This window comes from Passer montanus, unplaced genomic scaffold, assembly GCF_014805655.1.
Source record: "Passer montanus isolate IOZ18808 unplaced genomic scaffold, ASM1480565v1 scaffold21, whole genome shotgun sequence".
Taxonomy (NCBI): Eukaryota; Metazoa; Chordata; class Aves; order Passeriformes; family Passeridae; genus Passer; species Passer montanus.
In genome coordinates this window covers 12,911,223-12,930,220 of record NW_024366703.1, presented here as the reverse complement: position 1 = coordinate 12,930,220, position 18,998 = coordinate 12,911,223, and the positions used below count along the sequence as shown (strand labels likewise).

Here is an 18,998-nt window from a genome sequence, read left to right as displayed (position 1 = left end):
TCAGTGGAAGCAGTAAAAGAACAAAAATGTCAATGTTCTCGTGCTTCAAATGAGGAAATGTTCTGAAATTAATTATGTGATAAAAACTCCTCTATAAAAAGAAAAGGGAACAATGTAAAGCTAAAGTACTTTGGAGCTAAAGACATACTTTAAAGAAGAGATAAAGCAAGTTGGGATCATTACAGAAAATTCTGACATCTCAGAAGAATCTTTCCAGCTCTCATTCAAAAATGAGAGAAAATTCAAAAATTTTCCTTTTTCTGGGACTTGTGCTTCACTCCTGTACTATAACATGATGTTTTCAGGCATAACTATTCCTTGTGGGTTATTTGTCAATGGGAGGACAGAAAATGACAGAAAATGCCTTTTATTGTGACGAATGCTCTTGTTTGCCAACTGCAGATTAAAGAATTAGAAGAGCAGCTAGAGAATCAGTCACTGCATAAGGAGATTAGTCGCCTTAAACAGCAACTAGAACTTTTGGAGGAAGATAAAAAAGAACTGGAGCTGAAGTGTCAGCATGCAGAAGAAAAAGCTAGGGACCTAAAGCACTCAGGTAAAATTGTGTAATAACTTTAATTTTAGGGGTAAGGTGTACATGTATGGGATGGTTGGTGCAGATCTACCTTTGAGACCCTAGAAGCTTTTTTGTAGCAGTGACCCAGACCTTTGCTTCACTAGACAAAGTACAGCAGCTTCCTTCAGCTGCAGAACAACTGTGTCCAAAATGTGTGTGAAGGAATAACCTTGTAAAACTTCTGTAAGGAACAAAAATCTGTGGTTAGGTTGCCCTGAGTCTTACAGCTGGATAAATATAAGAGAATAAGTGTCTGTGTGAAAGACACAAAAGATTATACCTGGACTTCAACATGACTCAGTTGATTTTTAATTTGTTTTACCTTTTAAAATTTAAAAGCAAGTTTAAAATACTGCAATTTTAATTTGAATCCATCACTGCAAGAACAAAGAACCATATCCACTTTGGAAATCATATTCTTACTTCTGCCATAACCTACTGCACACAAAACAGTTGCTAAGGTTTTCTGTAACTAAAAGAAATTCAGGACTTTTTTTTTCTCTGTTTCTGCCCTTCCCCAGTTAATTATATTTGACAGCACTTCAAGTGCAAAAAAGCAATTTCCACATTTTAGGTCTGAGATAAAAACAGGAGAGAAAAAAATACATTCTGCCACGACCCAATTTTGACCATTTTTGTGGGGAAGGCCCACACCACCAGCAAGACAGAGACAAGTGTGGAGGTTAAAATTGTTAATTTCTTTGATCTCTTGTTAGTTCATTCTCAAATACAACCTCAGATACACCATTGCAGAAATGGATCGAGTTTTCCCTGCTCTATCATTTTATATGAAGAATCCTGTGTGAGAGTTTCAGTAGTAACTCAGGTTGGAGGCAGCTGTTCTAATGGGAATCCTGTGCATTGTTCTTGGTAGAAAATGTCAAAAAATGGACTTTGGGCAGTTGTGTGGTTTAGTCTTGTTTGTTCTTTAGTTAATCAGTAGAGCTTTTTTTTTTCTCAAACCATCAGAGCTGGTTTTTTGAGAGGATAAGAGAGCCCAAGAGCTGACTGTGGTTTGTTTCTTTGCAGTTGATGAGCTTCAGAAGCGAATCCAGCAGTCTGAAAATCCTGCCCCGCCTCCTCCGCCGCCTCCTCCGCCGCCTCTCCCTCCTCCTCCTCCTCCCAACCCCATTCGGTGAGTGCCCCCAGCCCGGGCAAGGCTGTGCTCTCTGCAGAAGCACAGCTCCTTCCCTCAGCTGGCATCCAAGCAGAAGAGTGTGTTTAAAGGAAAAACCTGTCAGGGGCTCCTGGGCTGCAGGAAACACTCAGGGCCCCACCTGCCCCCAGACCAGTTCTGAGTAGCGCCTGCCTTGCCAAGCCTAACAGATTGTCTAGGCTGTGATTTTGGAGGAGGAGGGATACCTGTCTCCCCTAAATTTAGGAGATTATTTTTTTTCCTATTCACCTGATAGCTGTAATTATAGACTTGTGAAATGCTTTCTATTGCCAAGAAAACTCCTTTGAACCAAAGGATATATTAGATTATTGTGTGTCCCTTCATGTCAGATACTGATGATGAAAATGCAGACTCCACTGAGTTCCCACAATTACTTTCATAAGTTAAAAAGGAGGAAAAAAAAATAACAAATGAAAATCACCACCCAGTCATCAAGCATTTTGGGGCAAAATTATCAAAATTTGGCTTGATTTCTACAAAGGACTACAAAAGAGGATGACCAGTCTATGCTGATGTATCAGGCATTAGACCCAAATTAATTAACGAAACACTAAAGGGTGCTTAGTTAATTTTAAAAACTCAGCTAATCTTCATGTTGTCTGCTTAGGTTTAAAAATAAATGGACTTTGATGACAGTTTGCTGCCTTCTGCAATAGAAATGACATCCAGGAGTCTCGTTAACTACTGTGTTAAACTCATTAATAGATGTGATTACTGGGGAGAATTAATCCCTTTTTGCATCTTGCATTGTTTTTAGAAACTAAACTTTTAGGACATAGGCACTGGGTGCTGCATTTTTCTGGGGCAGAGTTTTGACCTTTTAGGCAAGGATGTCACTCTACTGTGTGAGGAATGATGTTCAGCAGGGAGTGACTGGCCTCACTGGCACATCAGATGTGCACAGGAGCTTGTACTTGTTCTTGAAGATGAATCATTTGCTGCTGTGGACTTTTACATTGTGAATATAGTGAGGGGATAATTATTTGACACCATAAGAAGATCACAAACGTGGAAATGGTGAGGAGATACTGATCACCATATTTAAGTGTCCTCTGCAGAACAATACTTCAACATCTACAGCTCTTCTTTCTGTTTATTATGCCAGAGCAGCTTCTGTTTGTCGTGTGTCACAATGAGACCCTGGCTTTTAATATTCAAATCTGGAGTGTTTTGATTTGTGCCTAATGTCTGTTAAAAAGAAATAAATTTCTCTGGTGCATTTTGATGGGAGGCATTGTGGGGGGTAATTCAGTGCATCTGCATTCAAGAACCATTAAATGAGTCTTTTGTAAGTGCTGTATAATCAGGTATAAGCAGGCTGGTGGTGTGTCATGTGCAGGCTCATTCTGACAGTGGGGACCCAGGACAGAGTGACAGTGGGGACCCAGGACAGAGTGACAATGTGCAGTTTCATTTCCCCTCAAGGTCTCTCATGTCAATGATTCGCAAGAGATCTCACTCCAACACCAACGTGAGCAAGAAGGAGAAACCTCCTCAGCAGGAGTCAGGTATGGCTCATCCCTTCTCAGGCTGTGTGGGTTATCCACTGGACTGCAGGAAAGGGATAAAGATGGTGGTTCAGATGCTTTTGATTGTCAGCATTAGTACAGCTCTCCATGTCCAGCACATTCCTCTGCCTTGCAGTGCAGAAATGGGATTGCAGCCCTGGAATTTGTGCACCAAGATGGGAAGTGGTATCTTTGGTACTGTAGCTTTGGTATTCCCAGGAGGGGTGGCTGAGGACTCTGGGCTTGTCTGGTTCAGAGAAAAGGAGGCTGAGGAGTGACTTTATTGCTCTCTGCAGCTCCTGAGGAAGGGACAGGGAGAGGGAGGTGCTGAGCTCTTCTCCCTGGGATCCAGTGACAGAACACATGGGATTGTTTAAAACTGCATCAAGGAATGCTTAGACTGGACATAAGGAAGAATTTATTTATGGTGAGAATGGTCAGACACTAGAAAAGGCTTCCCAGAGAGGTGACTGGTGCCCCAAGCTTGTTAGTTTTTGAGACCCTTAAGAACATGCTCTAACTTTTGGTCAGCCCTGAGGTGGTCAGGCTGTCAGACCAGATGGTCACTGCAGGGCCCTTCCAGATGAAACATTTTGTTGTATTCTACTGCAAACCTCCTTGAGATTCCAAGTAAATTTGTGTGGTCCTCATAGGCACCTCTGCCTCCACAACTGAACTGGACATCAGCATCCAGTTTACTTCTTCCAAAAGGATTTGAGTATGAACTCAAATCCACAGTCTTTGAGGCTGCAGGTCAAAAGCCTCAAGTGAGCACCCAGCACTTGTTGTAACTGGAGAAAAGTTCTAATCCTCCTGCTTGAGCTGCAGCATGTGCAGGGTTTTGTGCTTCCACAAGTTACCTGGAAGAGGCAGAAGACCAAAGCTATGAGCATTAAACAGAGAGTAGGTTATATTTAGCAAAATACAGGGAAATTTCTGAACTTCCACATGGCAATTTCTTCTGTCCAGAGCCTCTCCACAGAGCTTGTTTGTTAAATACTTCAGGTTTTGTCCTTCAATTCATATCTTGTGAAATTACCACTCAGAGCTGACTGTAATTCTAATCCTTTAATAACACTGAAAACCTAAAACAAAACAGTCTTGCACTAAGGTGGCTCTGCATGCAAAGTAACAGCTGAAATTGCATTTTATTGTTGTTAATGGAAGCTGGAAACTTAGTAGGTTGAGAACAGGAGTTAAGTACAGATTTGCAAATGACTGTGAGTGCCTGAGGAGTCAGGGCTAGTTAGACAGGCATTGCCAGTTAAATAACCAAGGGTTTCCTTGCTGTTTCTCTCTTCCTTCTGAAACAGCAGGAGTTTGTTTTTAGTGAATTGCTTAACTCATTTGCTGCCACTTAAACAAAGAAGAGAACCTGGCTGAAATTATAGGATATAACTGTTAAAAAACCCCCTGCTGTTAGCAGAGTAATGGTATGTAAGTCAGGCTGGATTGTTGCATGGAACCAACAGGCAGGAAGTGAGGAAAGAGAGTATTACTCCTCCCATTCTCAGGTGAGGAACTGAGGAATGGAGTGACTTGGGCAGGTCCCTGGGGGAATTTTTGGGAACTGGTTATCAGTCTGAGAGAAACAAAATGATTGGTCTGGATAGAATAGTTAGAGAGATGACCTTGTCTGAGATCTCCGATGAAGGGTCAATCTTATCTTTCAGTAGAAGTCCAATTATGGTGCCTTGATTTGTCAGGGTTCCTTACCTTGAAGCATCCTATATGTTTTGATTACACCTTTTTGTTGAGACTGTCACAAGCAGTGATTGCAGGAAATACCATGAAATTCACTCTTAAGTTCTCAACTCCCCATTCTTTCATTATTTGTTAGTAAACTTAACAGTTCTGACCTTTCTTCAATTACATATAAACTGCTTTTCCTCTTAATAGTTGAGCTGTCCTTAAAATAAAAATAAAGGGAGAAAATTCTTCCTTGATCTAATTATTATATCAAACCTGAGTCTTGTTTTAACCCCTGTTAAGGACTTAGAATGAGTGATTTCTATGCCACACCACCAATTAAGCTTTTATATTTGAAACAGCCTGTTTGTGAAATTAAAGCCTGACATTAAATCAGCTTAGAATACATAAACCTCATTTCTATGAATCATCAATAGTACCCTGACAAGTGAAAGAGCAGAAGTCTTTTTAAAATTCCTGTTACATAAGGTACAAGGCTGCAGCTTTGAATAGCATCAATCCTATTTCTCCAAGTATTTAAGTGCTCTTCCCCCCCTCCCCTTTCAGGTATGTTAAGGGTCTTTTCTTTTATTATTTAGAACACTGATAAGTTAACAGGTATTATCTTTGTACCACTTCTCTGCAGTTCCTGTCTGAAATGTGATCTGTTCTTTGACTTTTTTAGCAGGTGAAGAAGTTACAGATCTGAAGAGGCAAGCTGTGGAAGAAATGATGGACAGGATTAAAAAGGGAGTTCACCTGAGACCAGTCAACCAATCAAGCAGGCCTAAAACAAAGGTTTGGAATAAGTAGCAGACCAATAATTTTAGCTAAGTACAGTAATTTACACTGAAAATAAACTTTTCTGTTATACATTCAGAAGAATACATTTTCTTCCCCTCATTTACTTTGCTTTATTTTGCATAAAATGAATTAGAGCAGCATATTCCTGCAAAACAAAAAAAAAAAAAAAAGAAGGCAGCAATAAGTAAGTAAAGGCCAGTTTCTTTGACACAGAAAAGAAGCTTGTAAACAAAGAGCTGGTAAGAAACAAAAAGCACAGAGAGAACACCTCAAGTGGTTAAAGGGGATGATCAACAAGTAGACTGCATTAACACTTTGTTTTTCTTTTATGCAACACTTACACCTAATACCTGAATGTGGCTACTGTAGAACATTGCTTACCTCCTTCCTGTTTTTCTTTTATGCAACACTTACACCTAATACCTGAATGTGGAACATTGCTTACCTCCTTCACAAAAGCATAATCTTTATTTGTAGTCTGTGGTTCACAGTGCTGAGAGCTGAGGCTTTTCTCTTCATCTGAGTAAGGAAATAGATGGAATGTTAGCCCTGTGCCACAGAGGAATGTCACACAGCCACAGGCCTGGGCAGCAGCCCCTGTGTGAGGTCTGTCTGCAGGTACAGAGTCTGTCCTGAGCCACTTCATGTGACTTTTAACATTTCTGTGTTGTGTTTGCTTACAGCCAGAAACACCAAAGCCCTCTGAAAGTGCAATGAAAGAGCTAAAAGGGATTCTGGTAAGAGGAAACTTTCATATTATATTTCATTTTCTTCTCTTTGAGCTGACAGAGCCTTCTGTGCAAACTGTGAAACTTGTGCATTTTGGGTTGAAGCCATAGAAGCAAATCCCCCAATCCCACCTTCGACTTTGGTTTGACTTAAGGACTCAAGCTAGGAGAATTTGTTTTTGCACTCATCTCTGGGTTTGTGTGCTCCTGCCACTAGAGGGGATTTTGTGGTCTGTGTCTGCCATAGATTCTTTGGAGAATTTCCAAATACTCACAGTGGGGATGCTTAGGGATGGAGAGGCAGCTGAGGATCTGTACCTAGTCCAAAGTAAAGCCCCTGGACTGCACATATAGTAGGTGTAGAGTTGTCCTCATCAGCTGGTCTCTTTCCTGTGGCACCAGATTTCTTGTTAGCATAAGCGAAGCTTAAATAAAGCAATAGCTCTGGTCATTTATATGTAGAAAAAATGGATTCTGAATAGCTGTCCATATAACCCCTTATCACAAAATAAAAAAATTAGGCATGTTTGGTCCAGCTGAGAACAGTGTGCTCCTCTTGTGTCTTTTACTGAAGTAATTGCTTGTGGCTTCTTTTGCACAAGAACTAAAATTGTGTCAGAAGGAACTGTAGTTCTTGCTCCCTGACTTCTGTAACCCTGAAACTTTTGAAGTGCCACTTTGGCACATCAGGTGAAATTCTGCTAGTATTGAAGCAAAATGCTTCACTTCCACTGTAGAAGGTGAAGCTAATCATTCTCATCACCCTGTGGTTAAACAGCCCATACAAAAAACAGTTCAGTGGTGTTTTGGGGGATGCAAGACACTACAGCAGAGAGTAGCCACAGCCTGTGTGTGATTTAAAATCACCAGTGATGGGTTAAAGTTGCTGTTCTCCAGTCATGTGAAAGCAAGGGAAGAAATGGTCTAGAGAGTCACCAGACCCTAATGCTGAGCCTTAATTAGAGGGACAGTTCATTAAATGTGGCAGTAGATGGGAAAGGAATAAAATGCAGCAGTGAGACTGTGCTTTAAGCAGAATTCCATAATTACAGGAGTGGTGGGATGTGGTGTGCTGTTTGTGAGGGTTGGACAGGGCTGTCCTGCCCAGGCTCCTTTCTAATAGCTGTTTTATTTCTCCAGCACTGTGTCACTGACATCAGAGACTTGATTGTGCACTCAGGGGGAGCAGGGAGAAACCTGCAGGCACTGCATTTCTGTGTCAGGCTCCTTGCTTTGGAGCCTTTCAGGGTATTTGCAGTGCAAGACAAACTGTATAAAATGCAGCTCCAGTCTATTCTTGAGAGCAGTGATTATGCACAGTCAGACAACAAACATGGGGGTGGAATGTGATGGAGTAAACATTTGTTGTTACTATGCTAATTATGCATTTTGTGTAGACCTCCATATAATTGTTACAAACAAACACATTTATGTTGTGCAAATTCCAGAGTTTGAGTGACTCCTGTTTTTTAAGTTGCTTTTGTACACGTACATTTGTACAGATCTGGAGCATCCTACTAATGAAAAACCTGTGCAGTTAAATTTCAAATACTTTTGAAACAAAATTTTTTAACTTCTAAGCAGCAGTGAAGAATTAAGAGCTTCTTTGCAGGGCTCCTGAAAATAGCACAACTTTTGCAACTTGCAGCGCTATTTCCTTTTGTCCTTGACTAGTTCTGGTCAAAAGTTATGTGCTTATCAACAAAAGATGTCAATAGAATGTTATTTATGGTTTATGTTATTTGTGGAAAAATGCTGTATGAGTGTGACGTGTTTTGGAAGGCTGAATAAATAAGATTTATGGGAAGACTCAGAAAGAAGGAGAATAAAATAGTGTATGGGTATTTCCAACTCTGTTAAAAACATTTTGGGCAAATTTTACAATCAAGTAGGTCCTGATCCAACAGCTGATTGCTGTGAGTTGGGAAATGTGTGCAGTATGCACTAAATGTGTGTTTAAATTCCTGGAGGCAAGGTTGTGAGGTTTCAGGCTTTGCTTAAAGCCTCTTTTCCTCCCACTTTAAGAAAAGTGCTCCTGGACTTGCAGCTTCACTGATACCACATGCTAGCCTTGACATAAGGCAGTAATAGCATTTATTTATGTTCTGTATGTATGTTTCAGCCTGAGATCTAACTCTGTGTGAAAGAGAAACCTTGAAGTATATAGACATAGGGTCAGGTTTATGGCAGATCAGCTACATTATAGGATATAAACTGCTGCAGTTGTAGCTGAAAAATACTGACTTCTGCAGATACATGTACACACCAGGATGCAGCAAATCAGGACCATACTAAAATATGAAACCCACTGGAGCAATAGCAGAGGTTAATTATGTGTATAATAACTCCCTAGCAGTTTCTTAAGATCCTTCACATGTTAAGATGGAGGAAGTTGGCAGTTTCCCACAAACATCAGAATTTGTTCATCAGTGGCAGGGCCAGGGCATCTCTCTTCAGCCTGATATCAACCCCTCATGTGCAGTGAGTGTGGTTTATCCCTGCATCATTGATCCAGGTCGGGGTGGGCTGGTGAGTGGATCCCAGCTCCTCCTGTTCTTGGCACGCTGCTCTGGAACTGCAGTGTGAAAGATTCTGAAGTTGTGCACATGGGCTCTCTGGCATAATCTGTCCTCAGAGAGTTTCTCATGCCTTTCTCTTGCTGTAGGAAACACTGAATAAATCCACCAGTTCCCGAAGCTTGAAGTCCCTTGAGACAGACAGTGGTGAAACAGAGCTGGAGCGAGTCCTGCGACGCCGGAAAGTGACCACTGACCAGGACAGTGGCAGTAAGTGCTGCACTTCAGGAGCCCTCTTCCTCTCCCTGCTTTTACATTCTCTTCCAGACCACTGTGGAGTACTTCACCTTCTTCTACAGTGACTCCCTTCCCTCTCTCACGTGTTGCTTTTCATCCCATTTTCTCCAAGGGATGCCTATGTCAGGATTTTCTGCACACACAGACACATACACTCAGATTCCTCTTTCCATCCTGGAGCTCAGATGTTATTTGCTTGAACCTACTGTGAAAATACTCTTGAAAATAATGCTAGCCAGAGAAATGAGATTTAGGACTGGTGATTTGAATTAACCTCCTCTGCAGACCAGGGGTCTCCATGTTTTCACTGTGTTTTTCTGTCATCTTCTGTAAGCAACTCTTGATGTTCTGCTTGGCTACAAACACAATTTGTGTAAGTCCATGTCATAGTTGATGCAAGAGCAGGCTTTTCTGCAGTCAGGCTGGGAGGGCACCAAAGCTGTGCCTGGCTGGGGCTGTGAGGGCAGCAGGATTTACCCCCAGAAGGCAGGAGGGTCAGCACAGCAAGTGCTGCCTCTGGTACAAGCAAGGGAGAGCAGGAGCTGTAAATGCAGTATTTTGATATTCTCTTCCACTGGATGCTGTTCATTAAAATTCCATTTTGATTTCTGCAGTTAGCTTGAGTTCTGCTCTTGTGCTGTTTCTAGACCAATCTGGGTAACAGAAGCATTAAACTTTCTTTGGATTTTAGGTCCCACTGGAATCTTGGCCACGTCAGAATCAAAGTCTCTGCCTGTGCTGGGTTCAGGAGCCAGTGCCCCACAGGCAGCACTGGACAAGAAAGATGTGGAGACAGATTTCACTTCCAAAGTACCCAACTCAGGTCCTGTCCCCAACCAGCCTAAGGGTGCTACAGGCTCCAAGCCTACTTTACAGTAAGTAGAATATTGATTTCTAGATATATTGTAGTACAAGATGTGTTCAGCTGGTGTGTTTGGAAAATTATTTAATATCAGTTTTGGTTACCAAGATAAATGTACAGTCTGCAGCTGTTTACCACTGACTCCCCAAATAATTTGCACTCTCATGTGAAAGGAGAAATTAAATTCTCTTTAATAAAGTTCTTTTCCTCTAAAACCTGTGAACATTCTTCCAAAAATCTTCATTTTCTCTGTCAGAAAAAGCCCTCAAGAGATTTTGAAGAATAACAAGGTTAAGGGTTTTTTCCATATCCTGAAGAGGGATGATAGTTACATTGTTAACTCTTGATTAAAAGTAGTTCTGGCAAATACTTTGAAAAATACAGTCATGTGAGTCATCTTGGTCTATATGCTGGTGTGCAGGGCAGTTTCTGTTGAACCAAAACAAGTCCTGACTATTACTCTTAAAAATTTGTTGGTAAAAATTCAGAATTGCCTTGAAATCTCAAGTTAAAAAAAAAAAAAGAAAAATGCTGCATTTGCACAGATGGGCAGCAGAATTTTTCATCACAGCAAATTGAAGACCTGAAATCAGCATCAGAGTTAAACCTGCTTCAGCAATATTTATTTCAGATTCCCTGGAGGATTGGTTTGTTCCAGGCTCCTTTTGGAATTAGGCTGTGCACTTCTCTTGCCTTGCCAGGTTGCTTGTCAGTTTGTCATTTCAAGAAAAGGAAAGAGATGAGACAAATCAGATTGGCAAAACATTGTAGTTATGGCTAATTAAACTTCTGATTTCCTGCTCTGTCAGTTAGAAAATACCACCAGTACCAATTCTAGCAAGTCTCCATTGCTTTGTTCAGAGGAGGAAGTCATGACAAATGAACTGAATATTCAGTTTACATTTATTTTTATGAACTGATACTTCACTCCTATGCAGGTACTTTCATTATTTATTTTTGAGTGGATAAAGAGCCCAATTTCCTTTTGTGCTCTCTACAGTTGTATTTAATTCCCACAGAGAATTAAAAGCAGAATGCAATTTTCAATCACATGTATCTTCCCATTTTATTTCATTTAAGTATCCTTAGAAGAAAAATGATCTTCATTTTAATTTAATCAGAAAGATGAAGATATTTTCAGCAGTTGTTTGGACATGAATAATGCCATTGCATTTTCTTGAGCAGCTACCCTTGACAGAAAGGTGAGGTTGTTCCTGAAAATTGTGTTTGTAGTTTGTGGGTTTCTGTGATTCTGAACAAACCAGAAAATACAAGACAACTCCTGCCACCTTTTGTGTACCTTTATTCCACCGAACTAAGTGGAAATTGCATTTACAAGAAAGGAAATGAAATAATTGCAGGCCCCAAGGTCTCGCAGAATGCGTGGTGAATTGACTGTGCAAAGGATCTTGTGCTGACAGTCACAGTTGTTATGTGTTATAAAAGCATATGTGAAGCTCAATTTATTTCTCAGCTTGCCTATTCAGTGACATCCCGAAAGACACATTTCACTTTAATTTATCTGTTTAAAGCATTAAAACAAATGTGGTGGGCCAGAGTCCTTAGTGCTGCAGGGCTTGCTTGCACTGAGTCACTGGTGTGAACCTGCTTAATTGGGAACACTCATCCTTGGGGATGGATTTCCAGTGAGAGAGGAGGTGCTGGGGCTCTCCTTCTCTTGTGTGGCCAGGCTGGCAGGAGGAGCAGGGATAACCTGCAGGCTCCACTCCACATTACAGAGCAACTGCTTTTCTTTTCTCTCCTGAGTGCTGTTTGCAGCAGAGGTTGGTAGAAGCAGCCTCCAGACTCTGAGGTGTGAAAGCTGTTGGAAACAGGGCTCCATGGAAGCAGGCAGCAGAGGGAAGTTCATCTGGCCAGCAGGTCTGACAACTCAGCTCTGTAATTAGGCAGTTTTCTGGGCTTCCCTGCAAGCAGCTTAGTTTGGATCAGCAGAGCACTTCTGAAGCAAATCTCACTATTGTCTGCGTTTGCTATGCTGTCATTTGTAATCTGGAGTGCCCTCAGTGCATCCTGGATCCCTGGATTCATGGCATGAGTGAAGCTAAACCAGGGCATGTGATCCATCCATGATTTTGGATGTGCTGGGGGGCCACACAGTGAATGACCCTGAGCCTTGTGCCCTGCAGCAGGGGCTGCTTCCCTCCACACTCTGCTCCTGTGGCACACTCCATTCCCTAAAGAGCACTGAACACTCAGTGCCCTGCCTGGACTGGATACCCTGCATGAGAAATCCTCTTCTCCTTATTCCCACGTGATGTTAAGGATACAGCTCCCATCATTTGCAATTCCTTGAAATCTAACCAAGGGGTGACTTCTTAATCTGTTTGCAGCAGCTGAGCAAACCTTTCCCATCACAGGGGAGCACTGAGTGTCTCATACTTGCCAGGTATCTCTTGCAGGGCAGGATTTATTCTTTTTTCTTCACCTAGATTTTAATGTACAGCTTGCTATAGAAAACAAGGGTTTAGAACTCCTAGGTGAGGTGATATTTCAGTGCAAGAGGTTCTTGTGTGTCTGAAGCCATCAAGGAGATGGTTTGGAATGTGTGAAATTTTGCTGAGGTGGTGCTTAGGGAGGAGACATCAGTAATTGTGTCCTGTAGAGAAGCTGAGGCCTCACCTCAGTGTGCAGGTAACTTCCTCTGCAGATCTCTTCCCCAGTATTTAACCCAGCATGAGTGTAATTTTGGGACAACTGCTTAGAAGAGGTGACAATTTATTTTCCTTGGCAGCAAAGCCAGTTCCTGTAACCCCCTGCAGTGTGTAGGCACAGAAGGAAAAGGTGTGTCTGGCTCTGCCCCCAGGTTTTGGGTTGTTTGGTGGGGTTTTTTTTCAGCACTTGGTAAACATTGTATTTCTGGGGTGCAGAGTTCTCTGCTGACAGAGTGCACTACAGAGAGGGTTAGTCTTAATCTGATGATTTTATACAATTAAAGGATTTGTCCTCCCTCTCCCAGCTGTAATCTTAGTACCCCAAATCATCTACCAGCTCTGCAGGGAGCAGCTCAGCCTCAGCTGGAATGAACTGCAAAGGTTTTCCAGTGCAGCTTGAGCGTGGGCAATTTAGTTTAAACAACAGATGAAGAAAACAATGGGATGTTCTGGAAGTTGGAGGTCTCCTCAGTTTTAACTGATTTAAAAGCTACTAAGGCATTTTTCTTAGCTTGTACTCTTTGTGTGCCCTCTCAGTGTAGGCAGAAGCTCTCCAAGGGCTTCTTTTTTTGAGCTTTTTCAAAAGAAGCACCTGAAATGGGAACCATGTCCATGCTAAAGATTGTCTGCAGTTCTGTCCTGCTGGCTGCTGTGCTGACCACCTTTGCACTCAGCTGAGTTTAGCGGGGGCATTCTGAAATGGAGAAGGGTTCTTGCACTTCCTTCACAGATGTCTGGTGTTGCAGGTAGCACTGGTACTGCAGTAGGGAACAGAAGGCTAATGCACCAGAGTCACTGTTTATATTCCCTGTAATCACTGCTGGACAAATACTGGTAGTGCTGTGATGGAATTCTTTGTTCATCTCAGACTTTCAAAACTTGGAATTGGTGTTTTTTTTACTGTTGCTCAGTATTAGCTTGTGCTTTTCTCTGTTTTATTCTCCTGCCTTGTTAAGAATTCTGAAATAATAGACACGTATGTAGTTTTTTGCTTTTATTCTCAATGAATACTGACATAAAATTCTGTTTTCTAATGGATGCATATTACAATGATTTTACAATGGTTTCATGAATAGAACACTGACCCAGGTTAAATAATGCCAAGGTTCTAATATTACCAGAGGAAACAAAGGAAATCCAAGTCTCAGTTGACAATCTGATCCTTAGTTTGTCCTTTTATACTCCTACTGTAAATTTTATGCAAAGGTCAGAGCAGTGCTACGTCACAGGCTTTGGTAACCCTTTAGTATTTACACATTCTGTAGGTTCTGTAACTATATAAACAGAACAGATTGCTTCTGATAATCTTACATTACAAAGCATGGAATATTGCATATTCCATAGAATTAATCTCAAATGCATTTCTCATCTAGATCCATATTTCACAGTGCAGATGTATTATGTTTAGTCATTAAAAAAATACATGCAGACTTGTGAGCAACTGTGGGAATGAGTACAATAGAACTAGAGTCTCAATTTCTGGTTTAAATATATAGCTGGACAAATAACAAGAATAATGGGAACAACATTAACAATCTCAGTGAGGGAAGAACTATGCACAGAACTAAATGCAAATACCTTGGCTGGACAAAATTTAATTTTTCAGAACTGTGGCAAACTCTGTCTTTGCTCATTGCTTTTCCCAGCTTTATTTGTACAGTAGATGCTGTTTTTTGAAAAGGAGCACCAAAATTATGTTCATTCTTCACACTGAAACATTCTGCTCTTGGCAAACTGTTGAAAGTAAGCTGTGAATAACTGATAAATAGGGTTAATAATTTTTAACAATGCTTCAGCTGTAACAGCAGCATTGTCAGGCTGGTGCTGCACCAGTGTGAAGGATTTGAAGAAGGCAATACTGGTACAACAAAGTCGGATAGTAATTCGTATTTTTATGCTGCAAACACTGATTTAATCACCGGTTTTCTCCATTAAACTACTTTGTATCGACATCTTTCATTTTTCTGTCCTTTGAAGGTGGTAAATATGATTGCCATTTTATCCATTTTTGTTATAAATGAAACAGACTTCAGAGCGTTTGGCTGTGCATCAGTTGTTGGAATGCTGCCATACACTAATGCAGACTCCCCACTGTGAGCCCAGTGAAGAATTATACTTTGATTCACCAGATTGTATTAAATAGTCCAGCTGTTGGGATTTGAAAGATAGTTACCTCCAAAGTGAAATAAAAATGAACTTGGCATTTATGGCTTTGACCATTTTTATAGTGTTGGGCAATCAGCTTTTGAAAAGTAGCACTTTTTAAAATAACCCTCTTCTGGTTACACTGCTTTAAAAAGTTTAATTTGCTGTAACATTCAAAATACTCCACCTTGTATTTTTCTGGAATGATTGACAACTTTTGCATAAAATAAGCATTATTTTCCTTTTGAAATCACTAGCTTCTGATGATAATCAAATGAGTCTGAAACTGTATCTATTAGTGCCAATTTCTGCATTAATTAACTTATACCAAAATTCTAATGTTAGAGACAATTCTTGCAATTAAAGCTTGAACATGGAATTTCATTTGTTCTATCCAGTGCTGCAGCAGCAAGCTAAGGAAATTCTTTCTGAAATGGAAAGTGCAGCAACTGTTGTTTCTGTGATTATTTTTTTTGTTTTAACCTGCTCATTTACTCTCTCCCCATCAGGTGGGAGCTGGTGCAGTCCCCACCCAGTGTTCTAATCGGGGTGGGGGGGTGCCCCCTTTCTTCTTTGTCATTTTCTTTAGGACAAAGACTGTCACAACAAAGGGCAGTTCATGGCAGATGGATCCTGTAGCTGAATTTCTTTCTCTGGCCTCCAGTTGATTCTACCTTTTCCTCTCAAGAGTGTTACCTTACCAGAATGGAAGACTGTTCCTTAAAAATAAACATGAAATTTTAGAGGGGAAAAAGGAAAGCCTACAGTGCATGTAGGACCTTCCAGCTTGAGGGATTTCAGCACCTGCCCAGTTTGGGCTCTGTGGGTGTGGATGGTGCATCCATAGTGGCCTGTAAGGCTGAGCCTAAGGATGGGCCAGTGGCTGCCATCCCTGAGCCTGCCCAGCTCCGAGCCCACAGGCACTGGGCTGGGGGCTCTGGGGGATCAGAATCTGGGGGGCTCAGGCTTTGGGGGCTCAGGCTGTAGGGATCAGACTCTGGGGGATCAGATTCTGGAAAGCTCAGGCTCTGGGAGCTCAGGCTTTGGGGGCTCAGGCTCTGGGGGTTCAGGCTCTGGGGAGCTCAGGTTCTGGAAGGCTCAGACTCTCGAAGGCTTAGTCTTTGGAGGCCCAGTCTCTGGAGGGCTCAGGGGGTCAGGCTCTGGAATGCAGGGTGCAGGAGGCACAGCCTGTGCTCTCAGCCTGTGCTCTCAGGCTCTCTCTCTGCCCACCCAGCAGGGTTAAGGTGGCAGTGGGAACACCCCAGTCTGCCACTTGTTCAGGTTGAGCATTCCCAGTGTTTGCCATGTTCTCTGCTGGTGCATTCCAGCTAATCTAAGGATTTGCCTGCATGTTTTCAACATCAGTACAAAGCTGCTGAATACACACAAGTGCTTTTAGTGTTTATAGGCTGATGCCAGCTTTGACAAATAACCCAGGTGTCTCTGACCTTTCCTTCCTCCCTGCTCAGAGGCTTTTTATCCCCATGAATCCCTGCACTGCAAACAATGGTGGTGTAACCCCATTTCTGCAGCACAGAGCGCGGGTCAAACGCCCTCGATAGTTCAGCAAAGCCAGTGGGTGAATTTCCAGAAATCATCACTGAGACCAGCAGCAGCCAAGGGAAGACCTGGTTATGCTGTGCCTCAGTCATGCAGTGCAGCCCCAGGCAGGTGGCTCTGGGGGAGAGGTGTGGAGAAGCCATTTTCAGTGCCTTGTGAGTTCATTTTTCATCTTCCATGCCTGGCTTAACAAATGATCCAGGAAGGGGAATGTGACTTGCATTTTGTGTGCTGCTGTCTGTACATAACAGCTGTTAAATCCATAAATCTATTTATTAGCTTAGCAGACCTGTCTTGGTCATATGTGCTACTAATAGAAATGCTTTTCTGTGTTTTTATGCTCTTCTGAATATGTGAACTGTCATTTGTATTTATATATTTATTCTTTTTCTTCTAGATCAACTAGTCACACAGAACTGACAAGAAAAGCTTCTAGCAGCGAAAAAGAGACAGAATCCGTGGTAGTTTTAGATCCTGTGTCCACCAGTGGGGATCAAATGTCTGAAAATGCCCTGAACCAGAACAAAGCGAAGGAGGAAAAAAGCAAGCCACTGCATAAAGAAACTAATGTTGGGAAAATAAAAGAAACAGATAGTTCTAGCTGTTAATTGTTACTCTGCAAGGCTGTACCTTTTGGGAATCATTATCTGGACATGTGAATTGCTTAGGTGTGTTACTAGGGGCCACGGTCTGTACTCCAGACAGAAATAATACAGATTGAAATGGTCTTTTGTATGCAGCTTTTGTTACATGCACTGAAGTGTTAAATAACTGTGTGTCACTCAAAATCCCTTTCCCATTTTAATTTTGCAGGTATGGTTATTAATTTCTTAGATTGTGTCAGTTACCTTTAAAAATGGATTTGAAGAGGCTTTTTTAACTCTTCTTTTATTGAGAAGATGCCTTGTTGAAGGTCTGTTCCAAAGCTTGCCAGAAGCCCCCTGCATCCCTCTTGATCTGGACAGGTTTGGGTTAGACCCTGTAAGTGATAACACCCTCATCAGCTTCAGGGGGTGTTACTAATTATTAATAAAAATATGTTTAGACACATTGCTCTAAAAATGTTTTGATACCCACTTAAACCAAGATCTTGTTGCTGTCCCCACACAGGGAGGAAATGAAAAGCACAAGCACAACCCTTCTGTCTCAGATTGTCAGGGGACAGAGACTGAAATGCAGAGGCAGTGCAGCATCTCATTGTGGTACCAAGATTTTTGGCAGTGATAGCCAGAATCAGGGGTTTGTGGGACTGGTGCTCTCAGTTGGGTTAAAAGCTTTGCAAAGGAGGACTTGCTCCTGAGTTTTCTTTTAATGTTACACAGCAGCTTTTGGGACTGCTGCAGCTGGAGTCTGTTTTTACTGCTGCACAAAAATAACTTGCCTTAGGCTCCAGTGGGTATGGGCTGCGTTTGGGATTCATTCCAGGACTGCAAGTTATTGGGAATCATCAACATTCTGAGAACTCCCAGCTGAAAGCTCACAGTGCTAACAAAATGAGCCCTTGCTTTGAACCTGGCACACACTGGTGGCATTAATTTCTTTATTAGGTGACACTTCAGGTGTCTGTATTTGATAACACAAATCCCAGTTTCCCTCAGCCCTTATTTCCTCTGACAACGGTGAGATAGGAACATCATTGATTTGCTCCACTGCCAATTCACATTCCATTGTAGTCTCTTTAAATTCAGCACAGTATCTCATTCTTTTGTAATGAACAAATGGAATCAGGGATTTACCTAAAGATTGGTGTAACTGAAATTGGGTGGGCACGTACTTGAATGCACTTGGATTATTTTTTATTTAATTATTTGAAACAGTGATAGTATTGAAGGATGAATGTTCTGAGTTTGTTGGTTTGGCTCTGCATGCAACTGTCTGGTGCTTTTCCTAAAAATAAAATGATAGTAATGAGTGTGGTGGTTTCACATCTATTTTGGTGGTTTTTGCATGTTTGCTACGAAAATCTTGGACTTGATCTAATGACTGAATTACATACAGTTCATAAACTTGTGGAAATTTGTCTCTCATTTATATTTTTATTTCTTGGGGGCAGTTGGTTCTGGTTGTTAATTTTTTACTTAGTTGTCTGTTACACTGAACTTAAAATGCAAAATTTCATATATGTATTTTTTCCTCAGATTATTGCTGCTGTATTATATGTTCAGATTTTCAAATTATGCAAAACCCAGAAGTTTTTCAAGAAGCATTTCTTTTACTTAAACTGTTTTGTTACCTGGAACATAAATTATTTCTTTAACTTTTGTTGCTTATTAAAAAGACTCCTGACAAGTTTCCCAGACCTTGTGGAATTGACTTGTTACTCACTGCTGACAACTGCTGTGATGCCAGTCACAGCTCTGTGCCCAACATTTGGGGTTTGCACTTGTCTTGAGGGCTGCAAGTGCAGCAAAATCTCCTTTGCAGGCTGGATCTCAGAGCAGCACTGAGGGGGTGGGAAGGATG

The 18,998-nt window shown here is 41.5% G+C and overlaps 1 protein-coding gene across 2 annotated transcripts in view; it reads left to right on the top strand.

Annotated features, from left to right (window-relative positions):
• The window catches only part of SHTN1 (shootin 1), a 54,335-nt gene extending 35,343 nt beyond the window's left edge, over positions 1-18,992 (top strand). Inside the window, exons 10-17 of one of the 2 annotated variants that reach the window (XM_039709319.1) lie at positions 403-556; positions 1,607-1,712; positions 3,180-3,262; positions 5,637-5,749; positions 6,439-6,492; positions 9,149-9,269; positions 9,988-10,171; positions 16,933-18,992. In XM_039709319.1, the coding sequence (XP_039565253.1) occupies positions 403-556; positions 1,607-1,712; positions 3,180-3,262; positions 5,637-5,749; positions 6,439-6,492; positions 9,149-9,269; positions 9,988-10,171; positions 16,933-17,143 (1,026 nt within the window). In that variant the 3' untranslated portion in view covers positions 17,144-18,992. The remainder of the gene's footprint in view (positions 1-402; positions 557-1,606; positions 1,713-3,179; positions 3,263-5,636; positions 5,750-6,438; positions 6,493-9,148; positions 9,270-9,987; positions 10,172-16,932) is intronic. The other variant, XM_039709320.1, reaches the window with a different exon arrangement.
• The last annotated feature ends 6 nt before the right edge of the window (positions 18,993-18,998 follow it).